The 12,404-nt window shown below is 50.6% G+C and overlaps 1 protein-coding gene and 1 long non-coding RNA gene across 4 annotated transcripts; one reads left to right on the plus strand and one right to left on the minus strand.

Moving 5' to 3' along the window:
• Positions 1–1,832: 1,832 nt before the first annotated feature.
• cttn (cortactin) lies at positions 1,833–11,685 on the minus strand. Of its 3 annotated transcripts, none has more exons than XM_076017592.1 (16): positions 11,391–11,685; positions 9,360–9,450; positions 9,196–9,269; positions 8,980–9,109; positions 8,257–8,367; positions 7,844–7,898; positions 7,592–7,702; positions 7,244–7,354; positions 6,209–6,319; positions 5,590–5,700; positions 4,389–4,444; positions 3,794–3,863; positions 3,384–3,595; positions 3,148–3,295; positions 2,989–3,054; positions 1,833–2,397 (listed from the first exon to the last, which is right to left on the minus strand). In XM_076017592.1, the coding sequence occupies exons 2-16, from the start codon at positions 9,441–9,443 to the stop codon at positions 2,255–2,257; spliced, it is 1,593 nt and encodes a 530-aa protein (XP_075873707.1). In that variant the 5' UTR covers positions 9,444–9,450; positions 11,391–11,685; the 3' UTR covers positions 1,833–2,254. The 3 variants fall into 3 exon arrangements, with proteins under 3 accessions (XP_075873707.1, XP_075873706.1, XP_075873709.1); XM_076017591.1 differs by having other exon boundaries at positions 9,360–9,447; positions 11,391–11,684; XM_076017594.1 differs by lacking the exon at positions 5,590–5,700 and having other exon boundaries at positions 9,360–9,447; positions 11,391–11,679.
• Positions 10,929–11,502, plus strand: LOC142883068 (uncharacterized). The gene is made up of 2 exons (XR_012925989.1): positions 10,929–11,088; positions 11,200–11,502. It is a non-coding gene; the product is annotated as an uncharacterized LOC142883068 (long non-coding RNA).
• Positions 11,686–12,404: the final 719 nt, after the last annotated feature.

Raw genomic sequence — 12,404 nt, forward strand, 5'->3', positions numbered from 1 at the left:
ACCAAACCCCCACCCACCTGCATATACCACCGTCCGCCACACACACAGCCGTCTGTCCTTCCTGATTGGTTGCTTTTTTTTTTTCTTTTCGCATTGCCCGGCGGCTACAAACCTCCCTCTTTTCCCGGCTACTTTGTGCAGAGACTTGTGTTCCTGTTTTCTATGTTGCTGTAATTTTGTGCTTCTGAATCATCTTTAGAGTCGATTAATTAACTGGAGTGAAAACGAGAGTGACGATTCCTGTAACCACGCCCCTCCCACCCCCCCGACTTCCTGTATGGCAACCAAAACTCACTGTAAGAAATAAATAGAGCATTGCACTGGCGTGGTGTCCTCTGTGTCCGGCAATGACGTCGACGCCCCCCCATCCCCCAAGTTCCGTGACTTAGAAACAAACAACCGACGTTATCAGGGATGCGACGGCCATGTGGATCAAGCCCCCCGGAGTCCGAGATGGCGGCCCATTCATTTCAATGAAGTTGCTCACCAGGCGCATATACCCCAAAAAATGTTGACTTACGCATTACTGGGTCAATAGGATGGATGTATTATCAGAACTGGATACCGGACTGGCAATATGGCGGCGGACTGATTTTTTTTTTTTTCTTCTAGTGGCCACTCGAGGTACTGCAGAAAAAAAAAATCCCATTGGCTGTGTCTCAGCCAACCCATTAGTGCGGACGACAAAAAAATTTTCGGGACATGCGCTGGGTGAGAGATTTCATTGAAATGAATGGGCCGCCATCTTTGGACTCTGGGGGCTTGGTCAATAGAGCATGCGGAGTAGTGCCACTTTCCATCGAGCCTCTGTAACTCACATGATCTTTGGCCAATCAGAACGATCCTGGAGAATGTCACTTACAGACACGTCAGGACGTCAGGCCAATCAAGACGAGCCGAGACACAGCCCATTGGATTTTATTTTTGGTGCAGTACTGCGAGAGGCCACTTGGAAAAAATCGGCCCGCCACCATATTGCCAGTCCAGTATCCAGTTCTAATATTACATCCATGACGTGGATGTATTATTAGAACTGGATATATTGCAAGTCCAGTATCCAGTTGTATTATAAGAACTGGATACCAGACCAGATTTGGCAGCGCGCTGATTTTCTTTTCTCTCTAATGGTCACTCGAGGTACTGCAGCAATAAAAATAAAAAAAAGATCCCATTGGCTCAAAAAGCATTTTTCCCATGGACTGCAATAGAAAAATAGATGCGTCTAAAACGGCTGACAGGACTACTGCAACCTGAAAAGTGACTCATGGCAAATCTTTCTATTGCAGAGTTTGTCATGGTCCTTTGGTCTTTCAAGAAAAAATTATACAGGCCAGACAATCACCAGAAAGGAGTTTTATATTCCCAGCGTATAGGCAGAAAATAAAGGCAACAGCCAACGACTCATCATAGTTCATTTATTTATTGGATCTAAAAAACAGAACAAGCAGGAGATGAAGAGACTTGAGGCAACCGGAAACAAACTTCTGCAAAAGGTCACTTTAGCCACCCACACACACACGCGCACACGCACACACACACACACACACACACACACACACACACACACACACACACACACACACACACACACACACACACACACACAAACACATAATTCTCAGTGTGACGGCTGTGTTAATAATGCTTTGATATCAGCCAATCAACACTCCCAGTTCTTCTCATAAGCCAATGATCACTGGAAGGTTCAATCGGCACAAGGAGAAGAAAAACTATTTTGGTCCATCAATTGGTAAAAGAAAAAAAAAGAAAAAAAGTTGCCACCCTCTGGTTCCACAGAAAAACCTTGTGTCGTGGAGACCGATCATTCAAGGCTAATTCTGAAGGAACTTGTTTAGTTTCGGTGGAACTGGAGGTTGAAGCGTTCCAGAGCCAATCGGATCGAGTTAAAGAGCTTCAGCTCAACTGTCCTCTGTGAGAGGCGGAACCTGTTGCCAGGTAAAGTTTCCCTTTAAAAAAAAAAAGAAAAAAAAAAGTGGCTACACTCAACCAAAACTTGCAAAGCTGAGAGAAACATCGGAAAGAGCTTTCAAAACAACTTCCAAACATATTGGTTTGGCTCCTCCCCCTCTCGGCCCCCTGCTGCTGCGCAGGTGGGCTCAGGGAAGGGAGAGGGGCCGTGGATTATTAATAAAAAAAAAAAAAAAAAAAAGCAAGGAAAATAAAAAAAGAATGAGAGTGAAGCAATCTGGGTGGACGGCAGCGGCAGCGGCTTCCACGCTCTTCTGCCCCGTCATCACGGCTGACCTCTGACCTCCACGTAGTTGGCGGGAAACAGGCCGCAGACGCCGTGGCACCAGCCTCGCCACCAGCCCTCGTCGATCATCTCAATGTTGGTGATGATGTCATCGGGGTCGAAGGAGATCTCGTCGTCGCCGGCTGAACGGGAGGAGCAAAAAGTGAGGGCGGCCGATCGTCAGTGGGCGCCAGAGGTCGCGCCAGACCAGAAATTTCAAATTTGGACAAAGTCACGGGCCAACATATATCTATTGAATAAAAAAAACGGGCTTGAATCGCTTCAAGAAACTTTATAAACTCAACTGCGACCACATTTTTATTGAGTGAAGCCACTGAGGTCAAGCATCAAGAGAGACAATAGCCAATTAGTGTTGCAACGGTCCGTTGCGCTGTGTTCTCTTGTCTTCTGTTCTGTGTTTACTTGCCGTCAACGCTGCCCAGTGAAGGCAACACACCTGTGATTGGCTGAGGTCGGTTGCGGCCGTGACAGAGCGCGCAGAGACACGCAAAACTAACTGTCTGACGTCCCCACGCCTCCCGCGTGTCAGTTACGATAAGCTTGTCGCCACCAAGTGGTCAGGGGTGAGAAGTGCAATCTGTCAAAATGACCGACGGCCTTGAGATTAATCCGTCGCCGTTAATAAAATAAACTAAAAAAAGATGGTAAATATTTGGTTAACGCGACCGCCGGTCTGCGCAGACGGTGGAGGGGCGTGGCCGCGCCCGCCTTACCTGCTTGGTAGTCGTAGAGGGCGATGGCGGTGATGCCCTCGTCGCCCTGGTTGCACTGCGACGCGTCTGGAAAGAGGAACAGCGTTTGGAAGTCGACAAGGGAACTCGGAGGAATTTAACCGTGCAGGCGCGGGGGAGGGGGCGGAGCCAGAGCCTCACCTCCTGTCGCCTCGTCATCGGGGGTGAGGTACAGGTCCTGCTCCTCCAGCTGCTGCTGATCCTCCTCCTCCGGCTGCTGCTGCTGCTGCTGCTGCTGCTGCTGCTCCACGGCCTCACCGTTCTCCTCGGCAGCGGCCTCCGTCACGCCCTGATGAGGGAAGAACCTGGGCAGCTGAAACGCCTGCTCCTCATTGGTTTCCTTTCCATCACAGCCTGCCCAATCAGACTCTGCTAACCTCATAGGTGTGGGCAGCGGTGGCGGCGGCGGGCTGGGACACCGGGGTCGGGCTGGGGCTCCGCTCAGCTTTACGCCGCGCCTCCTCCTGCTCCCTCTTCTCGGTGGCCTGACGGCGCGCTCGCTCCTCCTCGGCCCGCTGCCGGTCCTCCTCCTCCTTCTGCTTGGCGATGTTCTCAAAGCGAGCCTTAATGCTCCCGGTGCTGCTGCTGGCTGAGTAAGAGGAAGAGGAAGAATGGTAAGAAGATGAAGAAGAAGAAAAAGAGGAGGAAGAAGACGAAGAAGAAGAAGAGGAAGAAGAGGAGGAAGAAGACGAAAAGAGGAAGAAGAAGAGTAGGAGGAAGGCGAAGAAGAGTAGGAAGAAGACGAAGAAGAGGAGAAAGAAGACGAAGAAGAAGAAGAGTCGCTCACCTGCTTCCACAGGTTGGGTCTTCTGATAGGACGAGCTCGGCTTCGACACGTCGTCAAACGTCGCGGCGCTCTGACATCAAGAGTTGGCAGCGTTACACACGCGCACGCACCAGAATTTGCAAAAGTATTCACACATATGAGTAAAAAAAAAAGAAAAGAAAGAAAAAGTACCGATTTAACTCCTTTAACTCAAGTAAAAGTAAGAAAGTTCAGGTTCTGAAATGCACCCCGGGAGAAGTCCACACAGAAAGGAACAGAGACCCGGAATCGAACCCACAACCTTCTTGGTATGAGGCGACTGCGCCACCATGTCGCCACATTGGTTGATCATTTTGTACTGAACAGTGACTCCAAAGCCGAGGTAAAACAATCTCCCTCTTAAACATGATCCATTTAAAATAATCAATAATAAGTGAATTACTTTGAACAGAATTTTAAACACAAAAGTTTCCGGGGTGTTTTTCCAATACAAGGAGTAGAAAGTACAGATATTTGTGTCATAATGTAGGGAGTAAATGTAAAAAGCTGTCAAAGTATTTGTACTTCATTACTTCCTACTTCTGGTGCGCACAAACACACGCACACGCAGGCTCACCTTGTCCATGCGGTCGTTCTGGACACCAAACTTCCCTCCAAATCCTTTAGAGTAATCTGAGAAGAAAGATGACGAGGTCACTTCCTGTTTGCCGGTTTCCCTAGAAAGCCATTGGAGGAAGGCTCGCGGAAAGCAATGGGGAGGGAGAAAGAGAGGAGCTCATGCAGACTTATTGGGAGGCGGGGCTAAAAAAAAAAAAAAAAGAGAAGCCAGGTGTGTTGGGGTCGGACCGGCTCCGAGCGGCGCGTCTTGGCTTCTCGGCGTGCACGGCCGCAGACGGGGAGGGGGTGTCGGCCGTTGCGCGGGTAACCAAGGAGAAGCGACGGCAGGCGGGGGCGGGGGCGGAGCCTGGCAGCGGGACCTGTGCCATGCGCAGGAAGCCGTGTTGACAGCCGAGCGTCGGCTCGGAGGGCGGAGGGAGGGGTGGGGGGGTGGCACCATCGGAGGCGAGGGAACATGGATGGGATGGACGACATGACAGAGCAGCAGCAGCAGCAGCAGTGACGTCACAGGAAGTCAGTGAGGCTTGTGCCTCCCACATCCTGTCGCCAGAGTTCAGGCCAAGTGTAATGATATTAGGCCAGCGACACAATACAAAATCACTGCTAGAGCTGGCCCACCACTACTATACAGCACATGTGCTGCTAATACTACAAATCCCAGAATGCTCTGCTGGTGTTTTGGCACGTCAATCAGGACAAGGTGTTCGTTGAAGGACATCATTATGACTTCATTGGTTTATTGGTGTCATTTCATTGTTTTTAATGTATTATTGGCCCGTGGAAAAAGCTGACTGTTGAAATTTAAATCAACAATTTTTATTTACATTTGATATTATTATTTTTTTTTTTTTTTTTATTGGAAATTTGATTTTGCATATGCGCCAAGTTATTTATTGTATAGTTTTAAGCTTTGCTTGTTCCATATTCAGGTTGAAGCAAAACTTGTTTGGGTCCATACAGAAAGGTTCAACGTTCCATCTGGAGGAAGATTTCTTCAATAAATATCAATGTTGTCCTTTGTCCAAGTTTTACATTTTTGCCCCAATGTGTATTTCAGTTGGCTTTATACTGTGGCTCTCTAAGACATAGGGGGCTCTGTGGCTGACTGTGCTGCTGCTGCTGCGCCTGAGATGGAGATTGTGTGTGTGTGTGTGTGTGTGTGTGTGTGTGTGTCAGTGTGGGGGGCATGGGGTCAGTGCCTGTCTGCGACTCGTGTTTGGCCAGTGTCTCCTTGTGCTCATAGCCCAGAGCACAGTGGTCCTGCTGGTCCCTCTGCAGCCCGTAGCGGCCTCCAAAGCCCCGCTTATAGTCTGCAATACACACACACACACACACCACACACACACTCTCTGCTCAGCGTCATTAATGCAGCACCACCACAGACGACCACTAGGGGGAGCTCCTCAGGGTCCGACGCGCCCTGCTGCGGCGTTTCTGTCTGCGGTTACAATTTCAAAACCGCCGGTGAGAATTTTGTGGCGGCCGGCGACGATGAGCGCTTCCTGTCGCCTCCTTGGCGACACCGCTGAGGCGCACTTTCACTTCCTATATGTGAACCCGAGGCTTCAGGAAGTGGTTGAGGACTCAGCGACCGCAGTGAAACCGCACCCGGGATTGCAAGGGCGCCGCCTACTGAGCAAAGAGGGAAGCGTTCCCACAGAGTGCCGGCCAGACCAGTTTCACACTCATGCACGCACGCACACACACACACACACACACGCACACACACACAGTTTGCGTTTCTGAAACGCATCGACCAGTGGACGCAGGCAACGCTGCTGCAGTGTGTGTGTGTGTGACTTGGCCGAGCGGCGCCACCTTTCTGTGACTCGTGCAGCTGCAGTTTCTCCTGGTGGTCCCATCCCAGCGCAGATTTGTCCTGGCGATCCGTCTGCACACCAAACTTCCCGCCAAAGCCCTTCACGTAGTCTGAGGACACACACACACACACACACACACACACACACACACACACACACACACACACACACACACACACACACACACACACACACACACACACACACACACACAGGTAAAGGCTTATTTATTTATTCGGAAAAACACTCAATGTGGCAGCGGGATGGTGGGTGGGACTGGACCGCTTCCTCATACAAGTAACCAGAGCAGTGCATTGTGGGAAATTCCTCAGCTCACCTGCCAAGGTTATCCAAGATCTGATTGGGGGGCGTGTCAGACAGGAGCAAACATGCGGTGTTGTTGGGATTACTCCATAAAAGTAGTCCAACTACTCATTACTCCTTAAAAAGTAATCTAATTACTTCTTTCACTACTTTGTTTCATAAGTAATCAATTACTAATTACTTTAGTTTAAAAAAGAAAAAAGATAAAGTGACAGTTGAGAACGTCCTGTGTCCTGCACATAATGTACAACAAACCACAATACTCTTTGATTTAGACGAGATGAGCTAACGTTCCAGCTGTCAAACACAATGGGCTGTTTTTGTCTTTTGCCCCCTGCATGCTTGTTTTGGTTGCATGCACGGCTGTGATGACTGTTTTCGGTTGTTTCAGACATTTTGTGAATAATAACATTTATATACAACACCTTGCAAAATATTTCAGAAAAGTAACGGAATGGTTACTCGATAAAGTAACTATGACATAATTACCAATTTCGCCACAGTAAGCCCATTACATTACTCCATTACAAAAAAAGTAGTTCCATTACAGTAGTGGATTACTTAGTAATAGATTACTCGCCAAACACTGCAAACGTGGACACACACACACACACACACACACACACACACACACACACACACACACACACACACACACACACACACACACACACACACACACACACACACACACACACACACACCACACCTTTCTGCGACTCGTGCTTCTCCGGCTTGGCCTGGTACTCGAAGCCCACGGCGCTCTTGTCCACTTTGTCCATCTCCACGCCAAATTTGCCGCCAAAGCCCTTGGCGTAGTCTGCGGGGGGAGGGGCCAAGCCAAAAAACAGGAAGTGGTAAAAGCGATTGCCCCGCTGCTCCTCTTTGATCTGCGGTCTGTCTTTCAGGTTGCCTCCGGCGACCATCATGTGGCGGCAGACACAGGAATGAACAGCTTGGCGCGTCAGGACACGCCCTGTGTGTGTGTGTGTGTGTGTGTGTGTGTGTGTGTGTGTGTGTGTGTGTGTGTGTGTGTGTGTGAGATTGTGACACCGACCTTTCTGCGACTCGTGTTTCTCCGTCTTGCCCTGGTACTCGAAGCCCACAGCACTCTTGTCCACCCGGTCGTCTTGCACGCCGTAGCGGCCCCCGAACCCGGCGGAGTAGTCTGCAGCCGAAACAGAGCAGGGGTCAAAGGTCAGCGGGCACACCTAGCAGAGGCTTTAAAGCCTCGGCTACCGCGTTTCGTCGCACACGGGTCAGCCGGTCATGTGAGCGAGGCAAAATGAGTAGAGCGCTGTGGCGCCACCTTTCTGCGAGGCGTGCTTCTCCGTCTTCCCGGCGTACTCGAAGCCGACCGCCGACTGAAACCACAGAAGAAGCAGCAGCAGTTTGTAAACTGACCTTCACAGCAGGAGATTCTCTTATTCACCTCAGCATCATTTCCTTTTTTTCTTTTCTTTTTTACTTTTTTCTGTGTAACTGACACAGCGCCCCCGTCTGGCCGTGCGCGGTACTGCATACCAGTTGCTGGCGTGCGTGTGGGTATTCTCACCGCGATCGTGCAAAGGGCCAGCTGGGGGCGCTGAGTCAGCAACAGGCTATTACTTTGCATTATACAAGTTTAAACTATTTTTACACAAATCGTCGGCAAAGACGGCAAACGTGAGGTTTGGGACTCAAAACTCTCAACAACAGATGGCCCCCAGTCAGCGGACCCACCCGGTCCACGCGGTCAGACAACACTCCAAACTTCCCTCCAAAGCCCTTCGCGGTGTCGGTCTGAGAACAGTGTTTGGACAGCTTGCTCTGGTACTCGTGGCCGACGGCCGACTGTTGGGAGACAGAGGAACAGAGGGTTTAGAGCAGGCTGAGGAACCAGGCTGAGGAACCAGGCTGAGGAACCAGGCTGAGGAACCAAACACCAGTTACCTGCCACTCATTAAAAACTGACTTTTGAAGCGCATGCAATCACTGATTGAAATCAAAAAGGAGTCAAAGAGGGGCCGACACACGCAGATGAGGACGCAAACAAAGCAGTCAAACTGAGACCACCACCAGTGCATTATGGGTAAAGCCCTCAGTTCCCCAGTGAAGGCCAGGGTGGGTACGGAATGTGTCCGGGGTCTTACGGCAACTCTGTTAGGACAAACTGCACCGGGGTCGGTCGAACAAACAATAGATGGACAGACATCTATCATCCATCTATCGTTGCTTCATCTGACCGCAATGCAGTTTGTCCTAATAGAGTTGCCGTATGTCAGGTCGTCGGCTGGGGGTCCGGCGACTGCCGATGACGTCACATACGGCAACTCTATTACGAACCAACAAACGGACGATGGATAATAGATAAACATCTTCCTATCTATCTATGCAGTTTGTCCTCATCGAGTTGCCCAAAGACCCCGGACACGTGCACGCACCAACCGAGTCCTGCAGCCCTACCTTGTCCATGCGGTCCTCCTGCACACCGAACTTCCCGCCGTAGCCATGCGAGGCCTTGGGCATGGCGTCCAGCTCTATCCTCTTCAGGCTGGAGTGCTCCGTCGACACCGTCTCCCGCAGCTGCTTGATGCTGAGGAGACACGGAGACAGACGTCAGGAGACAGGACGAGGCGTCCACGCGCCCCACCGGCTAGTCGACGTAGAGCGGCGCCTCACTCGATGTGCTCCTGGTGGCCCGAGCCCGACACCGTCTTGGCCCCCCAGCGCTGCTCCTTCTCCGACACGTCATTCTAGGACGGAGACGGCGCAGTCAGGCGGCGCGGTGGAGAAGGAGGGTGTGAGGAGTGGGTGGGGTGGGGGCGGGGTCGGGGGGGAGTTACCTCGAAGTCGGGGTCCGTCTCCCAGTCGTCCACTTCGTCGTCCACGGCGACTTTGACCGACTGTCCTGCTGCTGCCTTCCACATGGTGCTGCTGACAGACACGCAACAGGAAGTAGTGCCCACATTCCGGTGAGAGGCTTCAGATTAGCGCCACCTGCATATTTTAAAGGGGCAATACACCATTGTTCTTTTTCCCCACCGCGCGAGAGCACCGCTGAGCGCGTGAACCAGAACAAGGAGGCTTTGGAGGCCTGGATCCCACACCAAGACCTTTTCTTCACCATCCCAAAGTGGCTTTAACTCAAACCAATCCGCTCACATCGTTCTCAAGGTTATGTGTTGCTTTCTGTTCCATATGCACATACTGAACTGGGTGAAATCACTTTTGTCTTTTCTGCACCTCTGGCATGGAATATGTTGCAAAATAACTGGAAACAAACAGGGCTCATTTCTTTGAGGACTTTTAAATCGAAGCTGAGAACATTTGTGGCAGAGTCCACAACACGGACTTGTTTTTCGGAATCTGCTTGCTTACTTTTAATTTCATTCATTCATTCATCTTCTATACCCGCTTATTACTATTCAGGGTCACGGGGGTCTGCTGGAGCCTATCCCAGCTGTCTTAGGGAGAAGGCAGGGTGACACCCAGGACAAGTCACCAGTTCATCACAGGGCCACATAGAAACAGACAACCATTCACACTCACATGCACACCTACGGACAATTTAGAATGTTCAATTGACCTGACATGCATGTTTTTGGAGTGTGGGAGGAAGCCGGAGAACCCGGAGAGAACCCACGCAGACACAGGGAGAACATCTCAATGGGCTCTATCTGGTTAAATAAAGGTTGAATAAAACATAAATAAAAAGTTAAAATAAAAAGTCGGAGGCAGGTCCGTCACATCTAACGCCCCCCTGGAAACACCAAATACGCCGCAGTTCTGGTTGCAGAGGGTAACTCTGGATTTAGGGTGACGCCCCATATGATGTTGGACAGCATAAACTTTCTTTGGTGCCGTTTCATGCTTTTTGTGGTCGTTTCTCAATATTAGTCACAGTGGCAGGGCGGGGATTGACATGCGCTAACGCGCGGCTGGCCAGGCTTTGTCCACAAGAGGACAGAAAGGGCTGGAAACCAATAGAATTGTCATGTGACTCTGGCCCAGAAGAAATAACACAGCTGGAGCTTGATTCAGCAATTTTTTTATTACCTTGAAGCTGACCACGACAAAAAAATTGTGCATTGTCCCTATAAGGCAACAAAACATTTACAGAACAACTACAAATTCTACATGTTAAAAACATAGCTAAAACTTCTGATTCAGGCTCCTATCCTCATACATCTAAGCCACATTCTGTGAAGAACAAACGATCCGGACCAATCTAAGATGTGACTTCGTGCTTCTAGCTTCCTACTTTCACCTCATCAAAGGAGCCGCCAGGAACCAATCTGGGCTGTGGCCCCCCGACAGCCGCCTGGGAAGCCGGAAGACGAGCCTCTCCCCCACACAGGGCGGCTTCACCAATCAGCTGCTAACATATACGTCACAGCTCAATGGTCGGGATCAGGGCTGCGAGTTGAGCGACTTGATTTGACAGCCGGTTCTGGATGCCCAGGAGCAGCTGGAGATCCGGGTGTTCGGCATTACTTCAGCGGCCGTCTCGGCTAACTCACTCGCTTAATTAGCTTCTCCCTGCCAACGGAGCTCAATTCAACTGCTGCCGCGGTTTGTGAGCCTAAACTGGCTCGGCAGGGAAACTGACGAGGCAGAAATTGTGTTTTAGCGCCACGACAACACATGTACAATTATTTTTTTGTCCCTGAATCCTTCTAATAGCCGCACAGATGGATCTTACAGCGCCGCTGGATCGGCGAGCGCCAGGCTCTGGCATTTCCTGTTCCACTTCCCCAGCGAGCTAGGTGGCTAAAGCTAACGAGCCGTCGGGAATGGTTGCCGCTCACTGGGACGAAGAGCTCCCTGCGCGGGCACACCTGTCACCGCCCGCCCCGGGAGTGCTCGCTACTCACCGTCCGCCGCGGAGGAAGCTCTGACCTCTGGATGATTGGTTGACGCAGACTCCTGCTCTCGGTGCACCCAGGTGGATGGAGTTGTTCGGGCAGACAGACAGACAGGCAGGCAGGAATCTGTGCTCACTTCCGGCTCTCCCAGTATCCCACTCTCCGACGGCGTAGACGTCACAAGAGGGCGGGGCGTGCTCGCTCAATCTCTGCCGGGCGTTTCTGTCACGTCAAGCCGACTCGACACGTAAATAACCATGAGTTCGCGTTTCAAAGTGTCTCTGATGCGTTGAAATGCCTTTAAAAAAATAAAATAAAATAAAAAGTAGAGAAGTCAAGTCACAGGTTCAGAATTGCTAGAAGGGGAAACCCTGCAGGTTTTCACCTTCCTGTTTCACCAAAAGAATATTCGGTCATTTTCATGTTGAGAGAAGGAAGTGCACTGCTGCTGCAGTGATTTTACTTCTTCTGCTGTACTGCTGGATCCTTTAACACCAAATGACCACTAGGACAATGTTGTTTTTTTGCTAATTTTATGGAGAAATTAGCTAGCAGACAGCATGGACGGTTGGTGAGAAGTTTTGTCTAACTATTTGGGTTGTAGGTCTGTTTGTAGGACTAGGTCTTGCTATCCCTCAATAGATACACCTAAGGCACCGATGAGACACTGTGGCTTTCGAGTGAGAGATGGCATCCTTTGGGTTATCAAGTGGGTGGCCTCCTTCACTAGTGTTTCGCTGATGAGCCCACGACACTTCTGGAGGTTTCAGCAGTGAGTCCCAGCGTCCCAGGCTCACTCCCATCAGCCATCAGTCACTTGGAGGCCCAGGTCAAGTCCTTCCTCTTGATCCACAGCCACTGACTCCCCTTTTCAGCAGCCACGGAGAGGTCCTTAACTGCCTGCGGGCCTTCCCTCGCACTCCCATCTCCCTGAGTAGCCCAGATGTTGAGGTGGCTACAAATCCTCTGCAGCCTACTTCCACTGGGTGTATCTTCACATGCCAGCCTTGTTGTTGGGCATCT

This window comes from Nelusetta ayraudi, unplaced genomic scaffold, assembly GCF_046127955.1.
Source record: "Nelusetta ayraudi isolate G7.1 ecotype Tasmania unplaced genomic scaffold, CSIRO-AGI_Nayr_v1 ptg000002l, whole genome shotgun sequence".
Classification (NCBI taxonomy): domain Eukaryota; kingdom Metazoa; phylum Chordata; class Actinopteri; order Tetraodontiformes; family Monacanthidae; genus Nelusetta; species Nelusetta ayraudi.